At 46.5% G+C, this 23,366-nt stretch overlaps 1 protein-coding gene across 1 annotated transcript in view; it reads left to right on the forward strand.

The window, feature by feature from the left end:
* The window catches only part of MYT1 (myelin transcription factor 1), a 33,816-nt gene extending 16,752 nt beyond the window's left edge, over positions 1 to 17,064 (forward strand). Inside the window, exons 12-21 of the mRNA XM_059862491.1 lie at positions 249 to 403; positions 2,332 to 2,394; positions 2,635 to 2,703; positions 7,201 to 7,263; positions 7,845 to 7,928; positions 12,063 to 12,284; positions 13,020 to 13,111; positions 13,983 to 14,086; positions 14,185 to 14,328; positions 15,937 to 17,064. Of these exons, the coding sequence (XP_059718474.1) occupies positions 249 to 403; positions 2,332 to 2,394; positions 2,635 to 2,703; positions 7,201 to 7,263; positions 7,845 to 7,928; positions 12,063 to 12,284; positions 13,020 to 13,111; positions 13,983 to 14,086; positions 14,185 to 14,328; positions 15,937 to 16,077 (1,137 nt within the window). The 3' untranslated portion in view covers positions 16,078 to 17,064. The remainder of the gene's footprint in view (positions 1 to 248; positions 404 to 2,331; positions 2,395 to 2,634; positions 2,704 to 7,200; positions 7,264 to 7,844; positions 7,929 to 12,062; positions 12,285 to 13,019; positions 13,112 to 13,982; positions 14,087 to 14,184; positions 14,329 to 15,936) is intronic.
* Positions 17,065 to 23,366: the final 6,302 nt, after the last annotated feature.

Raw genomic sequence — 23,366 nt, forward strand, 5'->3', positions numbered from 1 at the left:
CTGATCTTCATTCCTTCAAGACTTTGGGAAAGCCATGTGTAAATCCCTTTACGGACGTGGTTTAAATACAATTCTCCTAAAAACCCAGGAAAGGACAGGCTGTTGGATCTCTGGGCTGGGTGCTGTGAAGTGCTTGCGGGGAGCTCAGGACTGCTGGCACTAACCCTTAGCTGACATGAACTTGGGGTTCTTTCCCACCACAGCTCAGCAACAATTACCACACCACAACTCTGCCCCTTTCCTTGCAGTCAGAGCCTGCTGCTCACTCTTTTGCCTCCTCGGAAGCTGATGAGCAAGAAGTGTCAGAGGAGAACTTTGAAGAGAGAAAATACCCAGGTGAAGTTACTTTAACCAACTTCAAGCTGAAATTCCTCTCCAAGGACATCAAGAAAGAGCTGCTCACGTAAGTCCTGCCTTCTTGTCTCTTCCTCCAAAATCTATTAATATGTACTTAGCCAAGATGGTTGGAAACAAAATTAGAAAATACATTATAGAAATAAGAACTGTAGCTCCCTTTCCTGCTGTGATTGATCTTACTCATCCTCCTACAACTGCTGATCAATGAGGCAAAATATGTTCCTACATTACTTTGCAGTGATGAAATGAACCTGAGAGCTTCGTGCTCTGGATTCATGGACAGGGTTGTGGGAAACTCCTTTCAGGGCCAGTTTTTCCTGGTATTTTCCTGCAAGAGTGTTTCTGGCATGGTGATGGCACCTACCCAATATCCTAATCCTCTGTTTTGGGACACTGGCTGATGTTGTGGAGCCAAGAGCACCCAAGGGAACTCAGCACCTTCTTGAAGAGGATGTTGAACACAAGATGTCTTATTGAGAAGACAGGATTTGCTGGCTTAGAGCAATGGGTCCCAGCACTGTGATACTGCAGGAACACAAAATGTGACCTGAGGCTGCAGCAAGTTTGCTGTTGTGCTGCATTTTGCATTGGAGAGAGACCTTGACCCAGCTCACATCTGTCTGTCCATCGTGTGGGTGGAAGCACAGACCCAGACCTGCCCTATTGGATGGAGCATGGTTCTGCATCCACAGCAATCCCCACAGGAATGGTTAATGTTTAAGGGTTTGAGCCAAACATGGCAGCTTGGACCTGGCTCTGGTCTAACAGCACGTCAGGATCAGCTTGGAGGTTGTGATGGGGAGATTTCCCCTCCCAGGCATCCCAGCTGTTCCTGGCTTCTTTCCTGTGCATCTTACCCTCCCACATATCTCACAGGGAGTTGGTGGGCACTGTTTTGCTGATCTCATCCAACCCACTCATTATCTGCAGGCAGGAGGCTGAGGGAGCAGCCAGGCAGGGAAGAGATCTGTGGGGGCAGAGCAGCAGCAGCATCTTCCCTAATTGAGCAAAGCTCAGATCAGCTGCCCTACACAAATATCTAAAGGGTTTTTTAAAACCTACCAGTGATGTGAACAGCAATTTCTGAGGTAGACCCCTCCTGAAGTCCTCCTGTGCTTTAATTTTATCGTGATGGTAGAGAAATTTCCTAAATGGAAACAGCCCTGGAATAAATAAATGGTGCCATGGGCAGCCCTGAGCCTTGCCTCTCCATTTAATATCCTTGTTCCTCTCTGGCCCAGGGGCTGCAATGAATTAACTGTAGCTAACTCAGGAGCAGACTTGCCTGCTGTGTCTGATGCTCTGTGTCTGGGTGCAGTTCTTGTGCCACTTACAGGCAGGTGCCCCTCACCTGTATCTGCCCATCACCCCCAGGCACAGCCAGAGGTTACTGTCATTCCCTTTTGGCAGCAAACAGCATTCCCTTCTTTGCAGCTGTAAGAGCTGGGAGAAAAAAAAATCATTTTAGAAAGCTGAAATCTGAAGCACCTTATCTGAAATCTGAACAAGATGATTCCTGCAGCCAGAGCTTCAGCATGGCAGGAATCCTCCAACCTGGCAGCAGCAGCCAGGGATGGCCACGTCTGTCAGGCCATGCCACCTATCAGGCTGTCAGCCCCCCACTGCCACCTAACCCTCCCATCAACTAAAGGTTTTGAACACTTTCTTTGCCTTTGCCACAATTTTTTCTCTTTTTTTTTTTTCTAATTGTGTTTTTAGGATCCTTATGATCTTTTAAAAGTAAAAAGGCAGGAAGGGGAGCTGAAAGGGGAGCAGCTGGTTTATATCCATGCAAACACAGAAACATGCACCAAGATCTGATGGATGGGGCTGGTGTCAGGGGTCTGGCAGCAGGGCTGGACTGAGACACCCCAGACAGGCCCTGAGGGGGCTCTGCTGGCTCTGCCCACCCGTGGGTCTTGGGGAATCCATTCCTTTCCCACACTTATGCTCTTTGTTGTTGTTGTTGCCCAGTTGCCCAACCCCAGGCTGTGATGGCAGTGGACACATAACGGGGAACTATGCCTCTCACCGCAGGTGGGTCGACATTTTCTGTGTGGTTTGGACTTTTAAAACAACTTTTATTTTCTTTTGGTATAGTTTGTGACCATGTGGATAGTTTGGTTCTGTTTCCTCCCCCCCTTCTGTTGCCCCTCTCCCTCCCCATGCCCCAGCCCTTTTTCTTTTTCCTTTTTCTTTTTCTTTTTATTTTTTTCTTTTTTTTTTTTTTTTTTTTTTTTTTTTGCTTATCCAGATATTCCATCTCTTCTCTTTCAGCCTTTCTGGTTGTCCTCTTGCTGACAAGAGCCTCAGAAACCTCATGGCTGCCCACTCTGCTGACCTCAAGTATGTTTGCGCTCAACTTGGAACTCCTTTTTTTTCTTTATTTCCACCCTTTTTTTCTCTCTTCTCCCTTCCTGCCCCCACACCTCTTGCTCTGCTTTTGCTTTTCCATCCCCTCCCTTCTCCTTTCAAAGAGCTGATCAAAACCTGCCTGCAAGGAGCTCTGGTGGAGTCCAGCTTCCAGCTGCTGCGCTGAAGAGGCAATGGCATGGAGGAAGGATAATTTTGGGGAGGAGGATGATGGCAATGATTGGAAATAACCTGGATGCCTGGCAGGTTTCCTCTGGGCATTGTACACATGTTATTTTCTTTTTCACTTGGCGTCTTTTCCCAAGCTCTTGTTGCCTAGTTTGGGCCATAACCCTTTTCATTTAACATTTTTGTCCATCTCAAATAATCCAAAGCCTGGATTTATTTTTGGGTAGAGACACAGCTGGGAGCTCACTGCCAGCACACAGCAAAGCCAATTCTTTTGGAGAACCTGGGGTGCTATTTTTATGCTACATTTTAGGGGCTGTTTGGGATGCAGTGAGAGGGGTTCCTCTTCATTTCCATGATTTGTGAGGGAATGAAAGAAGGAGTGAGCAAATACTCGGGGAGGCCAGATCCTGAGTCAGTGGACAAGGGCACCCAGAAATCCAAACTTCCCCATTCCCATTGCTCCCTCTGAAGGGAGGAACCTGGTTTTGACATTTTCATTCAGGTATCTTCCTCTGAATCCCATATTCAGCTCCAAACCCCTCCTTTTCAGTAGGAGCTTATTTTTCACAGGTGGGTTTCCCAAACACTCTCTTAGGTTGTCTTCCCTAAAGGAAGGTGAAATTGTATTTAGTTGGGAACACTGGGGAGACCCCAACCCTCTCCACTCAATCTGCATCTCTGGTGGAAAGTACATTGAGAATTTTTTTTCATCATCTCTTTCATGGACCCAGCCTATCCTTGCAGGCTGAGCCTCCTCTGAGTTCCCAGCCTTGCTGAATCCAGTTTTTGGACCATTAAGACACTGAGCTAACTGAGGAGCCTCCACTGAGAGTAAAGCCTCATGGAGGGCTTTACATTGCACAGGGTCATCATGAAAAAACCCAAAAGTGCTGTGCCCTGTGCACCATCAGGGGTTTCTGGAGCCACAGGTGAGCCAGTGGCAGCCCCACTGGTCACTAAGGCCATTGGAAGAGTCCCAGATCCTCTGTGGTGGCTCCAGGACTTCTCTGTGCCCCACCAGTGTGGGGCTGGTGCCAGGAAAAGTGTTAGTTAACCACCTGCTCCTTATCACAGAGGTGGACAAAGTGGCAGGATTAGCTGATATTAATAGAATTTGCTGGTGGATGGCAAGGACTGCTGTGATTAGTGCTAAGTACACTTAATCACACACTATAGACCCTACACATTCTGAAAGGAGCTCTTCAAAGAGCTGTGCTGATCTGGTGTTTCTCCAACAGTTTGAAAGAACAGCCAAGTGATCAGACAATTAGTGTTAAAGATATTAAAAGCTCTCAGGAGCAGTGGCCATTCCCAGTAAGGGGCAGACAAAAGGCAAACGGGCTCATCCCTGAGACTGAGCATCATGTCCAGCCTTGATGTGTTCCCCTCTGGCATCTGATGTCAGTGCTTTTTATCAAAATACTGTGTAAAAAAGGAAACTTCTGGCCTAAAAAAGGCTTGTTAATATTATTTCCTCAAATACAACTTTTCTTTTTTTTTTTTCCTATGTCCTGGTGAGGATGGGAGCAGACAAGGGAGGAAGGGATTTTGAGATATTACAGATTGCACAGTCACAGCTTTTTAGAACTCCAGATAAGACCATGTCAGTGTTTCTATTATAAATTCTATTTCAGGGGTTAATATCCCTGATATAAAAAAAAATAGCTCCAGGCTGGAACATGCAATAAAAGGTCTCTGTTGGTATGATTTGTCTCCAGATAATTAAAAATAAAAATCAAATTACTTTTCTCTCCTCTTTAAAAATCCTGAAAGGAAGAAAGAGTTTGGTGTTAGTGTTTTCATAATTTCCTCCCACCCTGAAGCTAAAACAACAGAGAAATAGTTTTGCTTTCTACTGTAACAGTGTAGAGCTGGGAAATATCCCAGTCATCTCCCAAACCTGCAATTTCTAAACAAGTTGAAGAATTTGTACCCTCATTGAGGTCCTGCTGGATGTGTCCTGCCCTTACTGCACCAGACCCATGTGCACTTATGTTTTCCTGGCTCTGAGCTTCCCTGTTATCCCTCTAGGACCAGGCCATGTCCCTGCTCTCTTATCCCAGGTGAAGTGCCAATTTTTTTTGCCATCAGAGATTATTCAGTGACCTGCAAACACCATAGTTTCCCTCAGAGCTGCTGCAAAGAGGAGAATTTTGGTATTTTCTGAGCAAAATGAGAAGACTTTTTTAGAAAAGCTGTTTTCCAAGCTGCCAAACTAAAGTCACCTGTGGAAACCATTCCTCCACTGATTCTCAGGGGGCAGAGCAGCAGTGCAGAACCATAGATTAGTTTGGGTTGGAAGGGACCTTAAAGGCCAAACCCCTGCAGTAAGCAGGGACATCTTCAGCTACATCAGGCTGCTCAGAGCCCTGTCCAGCTTCAGGGAAAGCATCCTGCCTTTCTCAGGGGCCCTGAGCTCAGAGGCTGCCCGTGCATCACCATCATTTCACTGCCGTGCCCTGGAGACACCAACCCCTGCCCTGCTGCAGGCACCACCCAGCCATCTACACCAGGCACCAGTGGCTTTAAAAACAGGGCTGGAGAAAGAGAGGACACAAAAAAACCCCTCCCCCGAGGAGAAAGGGTGCTCTGCAAGCTCCTGGATGTGTGCTGAGCTTTGTTCAGAAGTAGCAGTGACCATCTCCCCTGGTCCTGTGGCAGCACTGTGCATTTCCTCTGCACACCCCTGTGGTGTTTGTGAGGGTCCCCAGGATGAGGTGAGAGATGAGAATTTGACTCCATGCTCTCAGAAGGCTGATTTATTATTTTATGATATCATATTTAAAAATTGTATACTAAAACTATACTAAAAGAAAGAGAGAAGGGATAGAGCAGAAGGCTAACAAGAATGATAAAGAAAAACCCGTGACTCCTCAGAGCTCAACACAGCTGGACCACCATTGGTCATTAAATTAAAACAATTCACATGCTGGATAAACAATCTCCAAATCACATTCCAAAGCAGCAAAACAGGGAGAAGCTGAAGCTTCCCAGGAGAAGAAATCCTGGCCAAGGGATTTTTCAAAAAAATATCATGGTGGCACACCCCCTCCCCCGGCCTTAATCACTTGACTCAAAAAGCCCTGGCTAATTGGCAGGCTGGCGTGCACATCCTCTGCAAACACTCCTCTCCTCTCTCCCTTGTCCCCATGACAACTTTTATGTCGGCCGTGTCCCCTGCAGCACCGGGAGCCGATCTTTGCGCTCCTTTCCATCCCCCGCCGTCAATGATGCGGCGCTGAGCTCGGGCCATTCCCTGCCTGCCGCCGGGTGGGCTCGCAGCCCCGCCAGCCTTTGAGTGGCTTTGGGTGACCACAGCAGCGACCTCCAGCCTCTGCTGGAGAGCGCTGGATGCTCACCTGGAAACTCACGGCCGCGGAGGCACCTACACGAGAATCTGCAGGAAAAAAGCCTCTTTTGGCTCAGATACGCTGAATTGCTGGTGGTGTTGCAAGGCTGTGCCATTAACCAGCGGCACAGAGAAGGAAAGGACAGGCAGCAAATCGGTGATGTGCCTGTTTTGTAAGGCAGCAGCTGAGGGGCAGAGCCTGCACCCAAAGGCACCGTCTGTGGTGACCCGGGGGTCCCCAGCCTGAGGACCCTCACAGGCTGTCCCCTGCTGACTTCCCTGTCCCCTGCCCATGGTGTTGTGGAAGGAGGGCTCCCAGAGCCAACCTAGCCTTTTTCCTCCTGTCTCTCCATCCTTTGCCATCAGAAGCATTGGCCAGTTTTGCACTCTGTGGACCCTCCTGCCAAGGGCTGCCCACTTGCCCTCACTGAGATTATTCTCCCCAGGTCACCCAGAACTGAGCCAAAACCTTCTGTTGGTGGTGGCCATGGTGGCCCTGCTGTCCAGAGCTGTCAGCTGTTTTTCTGGTCTCTGCTTGGGTTCATCCTGCTGGCCCTGGATGGCCCTTGCTGTCCCCTTATGCCTTCCTAAAGATGACAAACATTGTCCTGGAGGGGCATTTTAACTCATCATCAGTTCCTGAGCTGTCCCCTTCACGAGGGTGGGGACAACAGGCTGGGACCTGTGTCCTCTCATGGGAGAGCAGCTCCTCACTGTGCTCCCAACATCCCAAGGTGTTCCTCTCCAATGTCACATCAAGCAGTGGTGCATTGACTTCAGTACCACGGATATTACAGACCAAATCTTGTCCTTACAGAGGGGGAAGGGGCAGGAAGGAAAAGCCTGCTCATGTTGACAGTGCCCAGCTTTCTCTTTGAGAAGAGCTGTCACAAAGTGTTGATCCCCTGCTCACATCCCCAGGCTAATCCAAGCCTCCCTTGCCTCTGCAGGTGCCCTACTCCTGGTTGTGATGGCTCTGGTCACATAACAGGAAATTATGCATCACATAGAAGGTAAGATCTCCCTTAAATTATTTTCTCTCTAGTCTCTTTCTACGTTGGTTTCTTTTTTTTTTTTTTTTTTTTCCCTGCAGTGGGCAGAGTTGTAAAGTTCTGAATAAAACATTAATGTTACTGACAACTGAAGCCTATTTTCATCTCTTTAATCTGACTTCTTTTTTTTTTTTCTGATGTTTTCAGAATCTGATTAGAAACTCCTTTCAACAGAATAAAAGACAAAGGGTCAGATTTTAGCTGATGCAATGTTCCTGTTAATATTGCTACCTATTTATGACTTCTATTATCACTTTAGAACATTAATAGCACAGATCTGAGCCTTCTGTTTCAACAATTCCATTAAACATTGCAGGCTGTTAGCAGATATCTTCTTATCTAGACACCATTAATTACTGTCCATCTCCCTCAATTTTTTACTATTTTTTTTCCTTCTGACTTCTCCTCGTGATGTGAAGCTGCAAAACGAGAGAGATCAAAAACACTGTGCCAAATTCAAGGGAAAGATGACTGAAGCGGGGGAATAGCAAATGCAGAGATTCTGCCAGTGAGACAGGCCTTTCTTCTCTTTTTAAACACAGTCTGTCAGGCTGCCCTCGTGCCAAGAAAAGTGGGATCAAGATCACCCCGACAAAGGATGATAAAGAAGACCCAGAGCTGATGAAGTAAGTCTGGAAATAACTCCTGAGCAGAGCTTGTCACTCCCTCCTCTTCACCTCACACAGATTTACGTGGGGGATCACTCAGCATCCACCCCACCTCCCCCCTCACTCGTGCTGCTTTGAGCATCCTCTGCCAAAGCTCTTTGCTGTGTTCTGGTGTTGCACTTTTGATATTTGATGGAACAATTGGGTGGTGGGGAGGTAATGGTGTCATTTTCTTGCAGATGTGAAAGGTAGGTTGGTAGGGCACAAACAGTTTCTCTGCTAGCTGTGCTTTGTATAATTTCTGGAAAACCACAGCAGTGCTGTAAATGAGGGTAAAACTCCACAGTCAAGTCAAACATTGCAGGTTTTTGGGAAGCAATGGGCAGGCAAGGGCTGATGGAGTAGAAATTACCCAGCACTGAGTTGGGTCAGGATCTGGTAACCCTGAATAAACTGTGTTTTGTGGAGTCTTTGCCAGGACAGAATATTTTAAGTGAACTGAAAAAAACCCTCTCTCTGCTGCCTCAGGCTGAAGTTTTCAAAACATCCCAGGGGGTTTATTCCTGTGGGGAATAGAGATTTGAAATTGCTTAGTCCACCTCAGGAGTTTTCATGAGCTGTGAAATCCATTTGTCCTGACTTTTAGCAAGTCTGAACATCACAGGCTCAGCATGTGGGGTCTGGGATCTGTATCTCCTTACACAGCTACAGGACATGAAAGGCAGCACTGACTCCAGGACCCTATTTTTTTTGTTTGGTTGTTTTGGGTTTTTTTGTTACTTCAGAGCATCTCCAGTCTTTCTGAAGCCTGTACACTCACCCAGCAAGTGCAGGTGGAAGGGGGTGAAAAGAAACATGGAAAAAATTATCAACCACTTCCAAGGCTTTCTGGTTGCCCATGAGTGCTGGCATATCTGTCCAAACCCCCCTTTGGCTCAGCAGACTGGCTCCAAATTGAGCTTTTTTTAAAAAATATTTCACTCCTAGGGCAGGTCTTGCCCTCCAGAGGAGCAGAGGTGGTTATCTCCATGTGTCCAGGTTTTGGCCTGGAGCAGAAGCTGAGCCAAAGCAGGACCCAGTGGGGGTGGAAGAACCCTGCAGGGGCTGTGGGAAGCTGGGATGTGCCTGCTGGGGGGGAAGGACCTCTCAGAACAAGATGGTATTTGAGCCATCTGCTCTGTTCTTCCTCCTCAGTCTACAGGAAGGAAAGCCTCTCAGTTAAATGAGCCGTGTGATAATTAGCAGGAGTTTGCAGAGTTTATTAAAAATTAAGCAACCTACTCAAGAATCTGCAGGAAAAAAGCCTCTTTTGGCTCAAATACACTGAATTGCTGGGGGTGTTGCAAGGCTGTGCCATTAACCAGTGACACAGAGAAGGGAAGGGCAGGCAGCAAATTGGTGATGTGCAACTGCTGGCTGTACCTTTGCTCTCACCATGGCAGGAGCTCCCAGTTGGGAGGTCACCCCTCTCCATGGTTCCTCCAGGAACATGTGCCCTGTGGGGCTGGGGAAGCTGTGGTTTTGCCCATTTGTGCCTTCCCCGTTCAGGGCAGGACAGAGCAGTTTCCCCAGTGTGGTTTCTCTTCCCAGTGCAAGGAGAAAGGACATGTGTTTTGTTGTGGGACACATGGTGGAGGCTGGAAGGACACCCCCAGCAGAGCGAGGGTCCCCACCAGCATCCTCACCAGGAGCTGGGTTTCTCCTAGTCCACCCTAAAGATGTAAACACTGGGAAGATAAAGTTGCAAGAAATAATTTAATTGTTTGGGTTGGAAGGGATCTTAAATCTCACCTCATTCCAACCCTCTGCCATGGGGTGGGACACCTTCCACTAGACCAGATTTCTCAAAGACCCATCCAGTCTGGCCTTGGACACTTCCAGGGGTGGGGGGAATCCACAGATTCTCTAGGTTCCAGGCTCCAAATGGGGCAGGATTTTCTGACTCTTGGAAAGCTGGTGCCAAACCTCCCCAGACAGGTCTTTGTGGAACCATGGGCATGGGTGCAGGAAATGTGAGACGGGCTGTGAGGGTCTCTGCAGCAGCAGGAGGAGGAGGCATTCCCTAACATCCCATGGCCCAGACAGAAGCCCCCCACCCCCCTCTTCCAGGACACCCAGGAGGAGCAGAAGCTCATCTGAGATGTGCAAAACAACATGCCACAACAATCCCTGGCTAGTGCCTCCCCCCAGCCTGAGGCAGTGTTTGTCCCACCACCCACGGCAAGGTGTGCCTGGTGTGGGTTTATCTTAAGGAGCTTTGGCTCTAAATCCTTCCTCTGTCTGCACTGAACTCCACTTGGAACCTGGCCGAGTTTTGCACATCATCGCTGAGGAGAAAGTCATTCAGTCCCTGTTGTTTGTGCTGTTCATCCTTCAAGTAATTTGCTGCAGATGTGATTGAACAGATCACCTCAACCTTCAGCCCAGCCCATACAGAGGAAGCATCCACAGGTGTCTAATTGATCAAACACCACTGGTGCTCCCATTAAATAATAATAATGTTAAAAAAAATTAAAATAAGTCCAAGACAGCTGTTTTGCACAATAAGGCTCTGGTTTATTTTTTAACAATGAAAATGTAATAAAAGTTAAATTAACGGTGTAAAATATGTAATGGTTGGGCTGTAATGGCTGCATACGAAATGCTGGGGTTTGTCTCTTCCTCTCATGCTCTTCCCCCCTCTCCCCCTTCTCCTTTTCCTCCTGAGGATTCAGTAATTTGCTCGTGATCATATAAAAGCAATGATGTTATGAATTTACTGAGGATCCTGCTGGCAGGGATATTATAAGTGAATTGTGCTGCATTTGCAGCTGATTAAAATCGAGATCAGCATTTTTCAAATTATCTTGGGAAAAGGCTGGGTGTAGGGCCCCCCCTTTTGCTGTCATCTCCCTTTTGTGTGGAATGTAAACAATCAGGGCAATAATTTCTGCGGTGAAACGCAGCTTGCGATTTTCAGGAGCAGCTCCACGAATGCTTTTGCTGGAGAGCCTCAAAGTCCCTAATTGCTTCCAAACTAAGGACATGGGGGCTATTTTTGTCATTTCTTACCTCCTTCCACCTCCCCTATTTTTGAGTAACCTCCCTTGAGTAATAAACTTTTAACTGTATTTATCATTGACAAGCATTTTTAAGACAAATGCAAACCACAGCAGAAACCCTGATAGATACACTGGGCTTGTAGGATGGCAGGATTTAGGAGAATGCCATTAGATGAGGAGGGAGGAAAGAGGTGCCTTTCAGAGAGCCTCTCGTGTGCTTGGCAGTAGCACAAGAAGTGTTGGTGCTTCCACAAGGCTCCTCACAGCTCCTATGTGTTTCAGCTGGCCATAAAGAGGCAGAAGTCTGGTAAGGGCAGGGCTCATGTGCTGCCTTGATGATAATTCCCACTTTATCCCCTTGAGAGCGTGGGTTGATCTCCCCAGAGAGGCAGGATGTGAACCAGGAGGAGGAGGAGGAGGCAAGTGAGGCCATGCTGTGGCTGCAGGGTGAGTGATGGCCCAGTGATTTGTCCTGTTTGATGGGGTGCAGGCTCAGAAACCCCTCAGATGCCCTCCTGGCAGGAACAGAGATGCAGCTGTTTGTGCACAGCCTGAACAGCTCCTGGCTCAGGGACTGGCTCCTGGGGAGGGATGTGTGCCCAAGGGCACAGACAGGGCTCCTATGCTGTGTTGACTGTGCTGGTGCAGGGTGATAAGAGATGAGCCTGGGTTCATCAGCAGTGACACTGGGCAGAGCCAGCAGTACGTGTGTGATGTTTCAGTGTGAGTGTAAGCCTTGGGGTACATCAGGATCCCATCTCAGGCAGCCCAACCTGCCATTTTTGTCCCCAGTGAGGCACCAGACAGCTGCTTTCTGGCACCACTGGGACCTACTTTTGCCGTATGTGACATGACCTCCACAGACTTCCCTCCTGCAGAATTCTCCTTGATTCTCTGTGGCTCTTTTGAAGGAGCACTCGTTGCTCTTAATATCCCATCTGCTATTTCCATCAACCAAGTATCTCCCTTATAAACTCCAGACGAGACCCAAATACAAACGCTCTCTTCCCAGGCTTCCTCATTCCTGCTCATCAATAATTTCCTTCCTCTCTTTATTCCTTCCTTCTGTTCCTTGCCCTTGATGTAACTTTGGGTGATTCCCCGTGCCCAGGTGTCCCGTTCCGGGCTGTGTCGGGCTGGGACACATCAGCGGCAAGTACGCGTCTCACCGGAGCGCCTCCGGGTGCCCGCTGGCCGCCCGCAGGCAGAAGGAGGGATCACTCAACGGCTCCTCCTTCTCCTGGAAGTCCTTGAAGAACGAAGGCCCAACCTGCCCCACCCCAGGCTGTGACGGTTCTGGCCACGCCAACGGGAGCTTCCTCACTCACAGAAGGTAAATCCTGGGGTTTGTGTCAGTGTGAGTGGGATGGTTTTGCTGTGGACAAACCTACCTGCCTCAAGATGCTGCTTGAGCAGTGTTCAGCTCCTTATGTGAGACTCAAGAACTGGTGATTTTCATGCTGAGTCAGGTTGAAGTTTACTGAATGGAGAAAATGTGTGGCTGCTTTAATATTCACAGAATCGCAGAATGGTTTGGGTTGGAAGACAGACACCTCAAAGATCATCTCATTCCAACCCCCCGCCACAAGCAGGGACACCTTCCACTAGCCCAGGTTGATCCAAGCACTATCCAACCTGGCATTGGATACTTCCAGCAATCTTCCACAGCTTCTCTGGGCAGCTCTGGCCTCACCACCCTCACAGGGAAGAATGTCTTCCTAACCTTAAATTTAAATCTCCATTTGCATGCTGGAACAGAATTTGAGCACCACAAATAGGAGCTTGGTGCCCAAGACAACCAGACTCATCTCATCCTCCTCACCTGGCACACCTCCTCTTTTAGGAAGCAATGTGTTTTTAATCTTTGCTTAAAGAAAATCGCTCTCACTTTATAAATGGGGCATTTTGTGGCATTATTCATAAAGCAATTTCCTCTGTACCATAAAAAGCTTTTAGGAGAACTGTCTCACAGCATGAATTCCACCAAATGGCACATGTTCTTATGTTGGGAACATAAGCACCTATAAATACTGAGAGTTTATGAAACCCATTTTTACTTGTTTTTCAGTTTGTCAGGGTGTCCACGAGCTACTTTTGCTGGGAAGAAAGGAAAACTCTCAGGGGATGAAATTCTCAACACAAAGTTCAAGACCAGCGATGGTAAGATTTTTCACTCCTTTGCCTTGCAGGTGTGTCAGTGTTGAGCCCATAGATCTTTTTCTTTTTAGACTGGGGAGGTTTAAGCTGAAATCTGGGCACAGATTTCAAGGACATCATGTACTTTGAAGACCTATTCCTTGTGTTTTCTGGGTGTTTGTGCTGGCATGGTACCAGTCTCACTCATTGAGTCACACATTTTAAGGGAGCAACAATAAAGAAGGCAAAAGGAGTAATGCTGAAATTCAGATTTTTTTTTTCCATATATTCACTGGCATTTTTGTAAATCCCTTGCAGTCACTCAGCGATTTCCACCTATTCAGAGCTTTTAATACTGAGATATTTCTGGATCTGGAATTTTGTTAGCGATGGCACTTTGCATTTCCAGTGCTATTACTAAGCTTTCTGTGGTATTTGACAAGGTTCAAGCATTGAACTTGATAGTTTGGAACCTATAAATACCTGCACTCCTCTAGAAATATTGCTTTATTTTATGGACCTCATAATTTCTCATCAAGATATGCATTAGTTTTGTAAATGGCATCATTCCAAACTCAGGATCGGAGAAAGTGACCTGACTGTCCAGGACAATCAACCTTGCTGGGTGTGGGGATGTGTTGGACTCCAACTGCTATGCTGTCCTTTGCTTTTGCATTTACATATTGACCTGTTCAAGTATCATTTAACTGTGATAATAAGTGTATTAATTATAAAAAAAATCTGAAAGAAAAAGGCAGGTGAGAGGTATGTCCTGTTTTGAGGATGTAAAAGCCAAGGTAAGGACAGTGCAGCAGGGTGGGCTCAGGCAGAAAGCCCAACACTTTTGTTTTTCCCAAGAGCATTTGTTGACTGCCCATGAACTTCCCTCCTGCAGTTCTGGAGAACGATGAGGAGATCAAGCAGCTGAACAAGGAGATCAGTGAGCTGAACGAGTCCAACTCAGAGATGGAAGCGGCCATGGTGAAACTCCAGTCCCAGGTTTGTGTCCTTGGCCATGCATTCAAGCCCAGGGGTGGTGGGTGTTGGTGGGTGTACAGGTGAGGGTTGGTAACCCTGCTGTGCTCCTTGCCGCACAGATCTCCACCATGGAGAAGAACCTGAAGAACATTGAGGAGGAAAACAAAATCATAGAGGAGCAAAACGAAGCCCTGTTCCTGGAGCTCTCAGGGTTGAGCCAGGCTCTCATCCAAAGTCTTGCCAACATCCGCCTTCCGCACATGGTAAGAAACTTTGACAGTGCTCAGCCCAAGCCAGCGTCACTGAGGGAGCTGTGCCAAGCCCAATTCATGATAAGGCTTTTTCACAATTAAAGAGTGGGAGAATTTCTTTCCACACACCTATGTGTCCTTTATAAGATCACTACTTTTCCCTTATCTCAGAAGCTTGCATTGTATCTCCCTTTTGTTGTCATTTTCTGCTGATCTCCCTTTTTATCTATTGTTCTGTCTCATTACATCTGGGAGCACTATCACAAAATAGGAAACTTTATCAAGGGCACCCAGTGCCTTTTAGGCTAAGACAGCACAAGCAGAGATCAGGAGGGATTGGATTTCAACGTCAGAAAGATCTTAGAGCTCCTATTACAATGCAGGTAGTTTCAATTCAGTTTTGAATAGCTGGCAGCTAAAGAATAGCATTCTTAAAGAGAGTGTATTTTGTTTAATTTAACAAGGTCTAACAGCCCACAGCATGTTACCATAGAGTTGCTGAGAAATGAAAAGACTGCATTAAAATAGTAAAACCACAAAAGGCTATTAATTACCTACTCTCTATTCCCAGGAATGTAATTACTGTTGTCAAAACCAGGTGTGTGGAGGTGGGGCTCGTGTTGTTGAGGAAGCTGTCCTCTTACAACTCATAAAGACCATTGCAATGATCAGAGGAATGAGCTTTTGATTTATTTTTTCTTCCATCCTTTTTTTCCTTTTCTTTTTTTTTTTTTCTTTTGGGAATCCTTTTCATTGGGGTTTGTATTTAAATTCAGGCTGGTTGGAGAGAAGCCATCCTCCAGCAGAGCAGTTTTGGATAGTATTCACCCAGCTGCCTAACTGGCAGAAAACCACTTGCTGAGAGCTTTTTTTGTAAAGTGTTTGACACATAAAGGTCAAATAAACTGTTCAGCAAATATTTTTTCAAGGTTTCAGGCAACTCTAATTAAATGATGCCCATGAGACTTTTATGCTCATTTTATTCCTGTTCTTTTTCTTCCTTCTCCCTCTCTTTTTTCCCCCATTAAGCTCAAGTTAGATGCTTGCAATGCCCCTCAAAAGCAGAAGCTGTACTGCAGCAGAGAGCAGGGCTGGGCAGCTGTGAGCCCAAGGTGACCTGACTTTGCCTTTGGTTCCCTCCGTGATGTTTCAGCAGTCCTGTTGTCCTCCAGCCCTTCATTTCCATGCCTTAATTCAGCCTCCAGGCTGTCAGGCTGCCTGCACACACTTTACCTGAAGCTGTTAATAGCTCCACAAGGCCAGTGCATAAAATTAAGGACCTGGTTAAAATCCGGTGGGATTAGGGCAATGATGAGATTCCTGTAGATGCAGCACTGCACACAAAAAGGCTTTGACGTGGAGACCTTTGGCTGTCTGTACACACAGAGAAACATGGAATGGTTTGGGTCAGAAGGGACTTCAAAACTCACACTGTTCATGCCCTCTGCCATGGGTAAGGACACTTTCCCCCAGATCAGGTTTCTCCAAGCCTGGCCTTGAGCAATTAAGGAATCCACAACTTCTCTGGGCACTAAAATATGCAGATGATTTATTGCAAAGGCTCTCATCCTTGTCCTGCTTTTCCTAACGCTTTTATTTGACTTTTTTTTTTGGCTGAAGGATCCAATTAGTGAGCAGAACTTTGATGCCTATGTGAACACGCTGACAGACATGTACACCAACCAGGAGTGCTACCAGAACCCAGAGAACAAGGACCTGCTGGAGAGCATCAAGCAAGCTGTCAAGGGCATCCAGGTGTAGCGCCGCGGGATGGAGAGCAGCAAGCAAACAGACTGTAAGATGGAAATTCCCCTCCAAGTATTCAGGTTTACAAGTCAGAAAACTTGTTTAATGAATGAAAAAAAAAGAAAAAAAAAAAGGACCAAAATGTAACCAAGAGGCCATTTCTGAGACATGGAACTGATCAAACTCAATGTTCTCGTTTACTTAACTTTGGACCTTCTTGAGAAAAGTGGGATTTTTTTCCACCTTGACCACAAGGTAGATCAGGATGGAAGATTAAATTCTCCAGTAGGCTGTGGGGCTTGGTAGCAGGTGAAGAGCAGGCATCTTCCATGAGTTGTTTGCTCTTGCAGAATAGATCCAAGGGTTAAAATGTTATAAGAACAGGGTCTTGTCTGATCCAAGACTAGTGTATGACTGGCTTAAACCCTCATGTTGTCTATGGTTGTATGTCCAGATCACCTACTCACACATGAGTTATGTTCTATGTTGCTACAAGTGCTGGAGCTGCAAGCTACCTGTAAATCTGAACCTGTGCTGGGCCTCCCAACCCCGAAGTGTTCAGATATCCACTGGGCATGGGAACTCTGAAGTATTATAAAGTAGCTTATTTTTATTTTCTGAAAGAAATCTGAAGAGCAGTTCTGGATCTCCAGTGGAAAGCGCAATGGAAAAACGGTTCTCAGGGAAGCTTTTGGAGTTTGCAACTACAGTATTCCTTTGTCTGTCTTAAATATGAGAGTAGCTATTATGAATAGGCCAATTCCAGATATTTCAAACAGAAGACTTTCTTTAATGTGTCATGGTCCAGTGTATATGATTTTTTGGAAATCTGTTTGATGACAGTTCTGGTTCTTTTCATTATTGTGATCATCCCTACAGTGGCGCAGTACTGCCAGTCCAGAGATCATACATCAATGCCAGAGAACGGTTGAGATTGTGATGAACAAAACAAAACAAATCAAATCCAAAAGAAGCAAAAACCAATAAAAAGAAAGATGTTAATTGATGGCCAGAAAAGTGCTTATGTACTGTGAACCAGGAGTTGATTCCTTACACGGACCCACAGGGCAATGACGACGGTTTGGTTTGGTGTTCCAGGATTTGCGCGAAATCACAGCGCGAGCGCCATTCTGCAACAAAGAAATAGGGGGGAAAAAGGAAAAATAAAAGAGGATTCAGGTATTTGGAATTCTTCCAAAGAAGCAGTTGTAAGCAGCTGGGTACATGCAGCCCTCTGTGCACTTAGAGAACAACTCTATGAATGTCTTTGGGGCGCTGCTCTACAGCACTGCTCCATGGCCAGGGCCAGCTGTCACCACACGGGGCTGCTCCCCACCTTCGCTCCCACCTGGAGCTCACTTCCTTCTCCAAACACTTCAGTGGAGCAGAACCCCCCGAGGGACCCCAGCGTGGGGGCATCCCATATCCCACATCCCATATCCTTCATCACTCCCAGCCATGGGGCAGGTAGAGCTGGGGAGGATTTTGTTGACCCCAACAAAAGTCAAGAGTGTGGTGTCATTTTGAGCCAAATCCTGCAGATATTTAGGGTATAATTCCCGATTTGGGGAAGTCAGTGGAAAGTCCCAGTGGCTACCATGGCCACTGGATCTGGCCTGGAAGCCCATGAGTGGCTTGGTTGGAGTTGTTCCCTGTGTTAAGTTCCATAGGGCAGTTGACCTCGGTGGGCTTGTTCCCATACTTAAGTGTTTGCAGGATCAGACTCCACGAGTTCACTTATTTTAGAACCCATTCCAAGTGCAAAAATGCAAAAAAAAAAAAAAAAAAAAGGGAAAAAAAAAGTATAAAATTTGAGGTGTTAAAAACACAACATTCTTAACATGTAAATAGAGTCCAAATTGATTGTGACTGCAATTCAGTTAGTATTTAAAGGTAGAGAAATTGCACTTACTGGAAGAAAGAGAAGAAAAAAAAAGTAGTTAGTTTAATTATGCTGTAAATTATTTAATTTTGGCAAGATGTATGTAATTTATATTTACAACACCTTATGTTAACTTTTTGCTATTTATTTAACTTTTTTATTTATTAATTTTATACTTATTTTAAACTGGACACTGCACCATAGAAATGAAGATAAAGGAAGCAAAAAAAAAGTTAAAAATTAAAACTTTTGACCGTAAAAAAATGATATTCCAAAAAAAAGAAAAAAAAAAGAAAAAAACCCTATCTACACCTCCTACTTGTAATTTTGATGCAACCAAGTTATTTTTTATATATTTTGTTATTTATTCTTTTAATGATGGGAATTTTTTTAAAGATATTTTATAACTGAGACATTTTGATAATTTTTTGGTTTGTTTTTTTGTGGGGGCAGGGGCACTGGGGGAAGAGAGAATTTTTCAGTTTTTCTTTTTTTTTCCATTCATATTGTTTCAGGCACTGATAACAAGAAATGAAAATTCTGTATTTATTATTTATTTAATATTTAAGTCGGGAAAAAATGAACTGTGCTCTTGTTGTATATTTATTTTGTTGTTTGTGTGTTGGTTATGTGATGACTGAGTACTTGTTTATGTGAAGGAATACTGTTAATATTTAAATAATAAAGAGTCACATTGAAAGTTATAGCAGGCTACATGTTATTCTGTGAAAACGAATACTGTGATCTACTTTCCTCAGGAAATGTATTTTGCAGACAGAACTTCCTTATGTACTGGCAGGGTTATTTCATAATAAAACCCAGTTCTGTTTGTGACTTTAGTTCCTATGGTCTTTCTTCAAGCTGTTGCCAATGTGTCCCTACTGGGCTTTGTCCTTGTCCTGCACCGTGGCTTGGGGGTGGTCAGTGTGTCCCCGCTCCCCTGCAGCTCTAGCCAGGGACTGTGCGCCTCCCACCTGGCTCTTCCCACCTCCTAAGCTGGGGGATTTTAGGGGAATTTAGGTTTGGTATCTCTGAAGGCTTTGGAGAAGAAGGAGCTGCCACCATCCAGCCAAGCAGGTACTTAAAACCCTGCTAGTGCTGTGATGGGAATCCTAAGTCCCAGGAAGGCTGGAGGCAGAATTCCTGTGGGCAGGGCTTGCCCCTTGCACCGGCAGAAGCACTGCTGCTATGGAGACAGGCTGAGAGAGCTGGGGGTGTTCAGCCTGGAGAAGAGAAAAGAAGAGCCTCTTCCAGTCTCTGAAGGATGCCTGAGAGAGATAGAGAGGGACTTCAGACAAGGAAGGGACAAGACAAGGGGGGCTGGATTCATGCTGCCTGAAGGCAGGGTGAGATGGGATATTGGGAAGAAGTTCTTCCCTGTGAGGGTAGGGAGGCCCTGGCACAGGTTGTCCACAAAAGCTGCGGTTGTCCCATCCCTGGAAGTGTCCAAGGCCAGGTTGTACAGGCCTTGGAGCAACCTGATCTATGGAAGGTGTCCCTGCCCATAGCAGGGTGGTTGGAATGAGATGATCCTTTGGGTTCCTTCCAACCAAAACCTTTCTAGGATTTCATGATTTTGTGGTTTTGTGCTTCCACAGGTGGCATGTGGGCAGAGGAGATGCCATTGGAAGCAGTACAAGAGATGACAGCCCTGGGATGAAACACAGAGATGGACACTATTCTTTCCTGGATTTCCAAAAAAACTTCAAAACCTGAATTTTGTCAACAAGATTTGCTCAGTTGCATCAACCCAACTGTGATGTTCACTCTTGGAAGAATGGAGCCTTTTCTCTGGTAAGAGTTTATGTTTTGAAGCTGTGGCAATGAAGAGAATTTTTCACTGATCTCTGTGTTGGATAATTTCTAAAGTTGCAAAAATTTTGCTCTGCTGTAGCAGAAGTGAGATGATGTAAATCATGTTAAGGCCATTTGGAGCTGTGTGAATTGGATGAAATGGGAATTTCAGGCAGGTCCATCACCAAGAAATTCAATTGTCTGATTAACTGAACTGAACTTCTCTGTCTGTCCCTGCATGGAAGCGCAAGCACTGCTGGGTTTCAGCAGAAGGAGGGGGCCCTACCACAGGCATGAAAGTGAAGGGGCAGAGTAAAACAGAGCTGAAAAGGTAAGAACTGCGGTCAGAAAAATGTGGAGAAAAGTTTGCAGAGAAGGCAGATTTCCTAAAGCCTTTCCCTGAGCATGTGCATGGCCATGGGTGTTCACTGGAAGTTTTTTCTGCCTTAATTTTTTCTCTGCAAGGAGCCCTGGTGCAGGACAACTGGCAGAAGCTTAGGACAGGCTTAGGAACCCTTAGCCAGCAGTCTCTGAAAATAAACACCCCCAACAATGAGGACTGCTGGAGATGGAGCCCAGCTTGCCCAGGAGACCCAAGAACAAAGTGTCTTTGAGGCCTCGCTGGAGTTAACTTGGGAGCTGATGGGATTTTGTCCTTTTCTCACAGGAGGAAAAGCAGTCGGACTCATGTTCACCTCACCGGCTGGCACGCTGTTTTCCTGAAGGGCACATAATTGTTTTATGGGGGTTTCGCTCGACTTTGCAACGCTGAGCAGTTCCTTGTGCCAATATTTGATTATGATGATCGAGCTAATAGACGTGCTTGCCTGTCCTTCCTTAACGAATTGGCTGAGCTGGATAATAGAGCGCTCAGATTTGTGCTAAATTGCAGCTCGGGGAGCCATCACTGGGAGATGTTATCTTCTCGGAACTGGCGTCCTTTATCGCAGGGAAGGGAATTGAATTGGTTTAAGATGGTACACTGTCAGTTTATAGGTGTGCTTAGGAGAGCTCTTAAGCCTCCTCCAACAGGGCGTAGGGTGAGAGAGGAATGTCAGAGCAGAGTGGGCCTTTGGCTTCAAGGATGCCAGGGAAAAGATACTCGTCAGCATATGGTTGTCTCTCAACACATCAATAAACCATTGACCAACGAGAGTCATTTGGCCTCACTCATGCTACTGTTAATTGTTAAAAGCTGCTAATGACCCATTCCTCCAGTGGTACCTTCCACTTGTCAGCATTGACCTGATCTTTCCCAGAGAGGCATTCCAGCCATGGCTTTCAGCTGTAAGCAGAAAGGGGAGGGGTCTCTCCAGCCTCTCGAATTTTTCTGATTTTTGTTCCCCTTGCCCTACAGCTTCTTTGAGTGAAGGCTTGAATCACCTCACCCTGCTCCCACAATCAAAGGGTCCTGAAAAACACACAGTTGGGCTGTCAGGAAGGGGTTGCCCCATTCCCATCAGGGGAACCTGAAGGGAATGGGGCAGAGAAAGCAACTTTGCTCTTCAGAAATGCCATTTAGCATCAAATTCATCCCTCCTGGGCCTCAGAAAGACCATGCTGAGACTGGGGAGCAGTGCGATGGGCTGGAGATGACACTGCAGCCAACAGAGCAGCCCCGAGCTGGAAATTGCTCCAGCACAGCTTGGTTGGATTCAAAGGCTCTGGCCTGCACTTGTTAGCACACTCACTTCTCCTACGCTTTTATGAGAAGATATATCCTGAAACGACCTCCTGCTTTGTACAGAGGGCTTGTGGGATTGAGGCTTTGAAAAAGCACAAGGATGATGCATTCTTCAGACAAATAGCTCTTGTTATTCCAGCTGCCTTCATCCCTATCCCTCCGTGGGATGAATAAACCAGTAACTGTTGTAGAAATGGTAGTATCTGTTTTAAAGACATTTTCAACCCTGTCAACAAGGAAGTATAAGAACCTCAAAACCCTGCCTTCATATCTATGACTGCAGTGCTCTTTTGTTTAAATGACAGGGACTATCTGTGATGACCCAAAGAGCCACAAAGGACAAGGACACATGCCCTGCCTGAGCTTCCCCAGAAGGACCTGTCCATGCTAAGATACCCTTGCAGGATCCTGCCCACTGCAGGTTAACACCAGCACATCCTTATTGAAACCAGGATGTGCCAGAACCTTTCCTTTCCTCTTCCTTACTCACAAGTCCCAAAGTCCACCTACACTGAGCATGAGGCAATGGTTTAAATGGTTTCTACTCAAACAGGGGCTAACCTGGCCTTAGCACTACAGGGAAGTTGGTTTTGATAAGCCAAGTCCCAGATCAAGCTCCTCAGGTTTTGCCATTTCTTAGAGGACTCCCACTCAGGCTCCAACATTTAATAATCCAGCCTAACCATGCTGAGGCTGTTTAGCAATTAAACAACATAAATCCAGAAGCTAGATTAATAAACAGTCTGGTCTGTCTAGAGCAGTCTACAGGGTGGAGAGATAAAACTATAAAATATTTATTACCAGATTGGGGATGAAGTCATTAATTTAATAACTACCCATTGCTTTGCTTCTTATAGTTGTTAGGAGTCTGAAGGTTGCAGAAGATTAGGTGGGAAACTTACTGCTTCCCTGCTGAGTGGAGCCTTTCCCATGAAAGCCAGGGCCCAGCTCCCATCTGTCACCCCATTACGTTTGGAGGTGGTGAATATATTACTGTGCTGCTTCCCAAAATAAAACAAAACAAAATTTCTGCTGGCCACATGGCAACCCTCCACGGGACTTAATGAGGACACTGCCCTTTGTGCAGAGGCCACTTCCAACAGCTGTAGAGATGGAGGCAGAGGGATCTCTGACCATGATCATGACGTGGCTCCCATGGCGAGCATGGCCCTAGCAGCACTGCCAGTGCAGGTGCCTTTGGGGACCAAAGCTTTGGCTGCCTCTTGTCCTGAGAGGTCAGGAGCGCTGTCTGAGCTTCCCTCATCAAGGATTTCTCAGTGGGTCTTCATGTTTTCAGAAGAGGGAACAAGGGTATTAGCTGGGTCCCTGCTGTGATTTGATATTGGGGAGCATCCAGGACTTAGATCCACGCATCCGCTTTGCAGTGATTATGGCTGGAGTCCCCTGATGAGTGTGCTCCCCTGCTGACAGCTACAATTTACAGTGATGCTGTAGCAAAAGTCATGGGGAGAGAGGGAGGGAGGGTGGGTGGCTGTGTGCCCTCGGCATGTTTTGTCATCGGTTTCATCTGGGTACAGCAGAGGGGTGTCAGCTGAGGGAGTGGGGCTTGAGCAGGAGCAGTGTGTGAGGTGGGATATCACTGCTGGTGAGGGGCTGAAACACTGCTGATCCTCCCCATGACTGCACTGATGGCAAAGGTCATCAAATTCCCTAAATAACTGAGTCGAATCGTTAGGCTGTTTCGTAAAATAAATAAACTAAAACCAGGCTTAGCCTGTGAACACCAACCACAGCAGGGATGAACACAGGGATGCAGCCACCCAGCCCTGCCTGGCCTGTGGCTGCTGACTTGCCAGCAGCACTTAGTGTCCACCCCTGTTCCTGAGAAGGGCAGGGAAACAGCTCAGGGAGTCCTGAAGGGTGCTGGGGGGCTCCTCTTGGGACAGAGCTCAGCCACCAGCCTTGGAAGGGTCTTGTTGTCCG

This window comes from Haemorhous mexicanus, chromosome 18 (assembly GCF_027477595.1).
Source record: "Haemorhous mexicanus isolate bHaeMex1 chromosome 18, bHaeMex1.pri, whole genome shotgun sequence".
In the NCBI taxonomy this organism is placed as follows: domain Eukaryota; kingdom Metazoa; phylum Chordata; class Aves; order Passeriformes; family Fringillidae; genus Haemorhous; species Haemorhous mexicanus.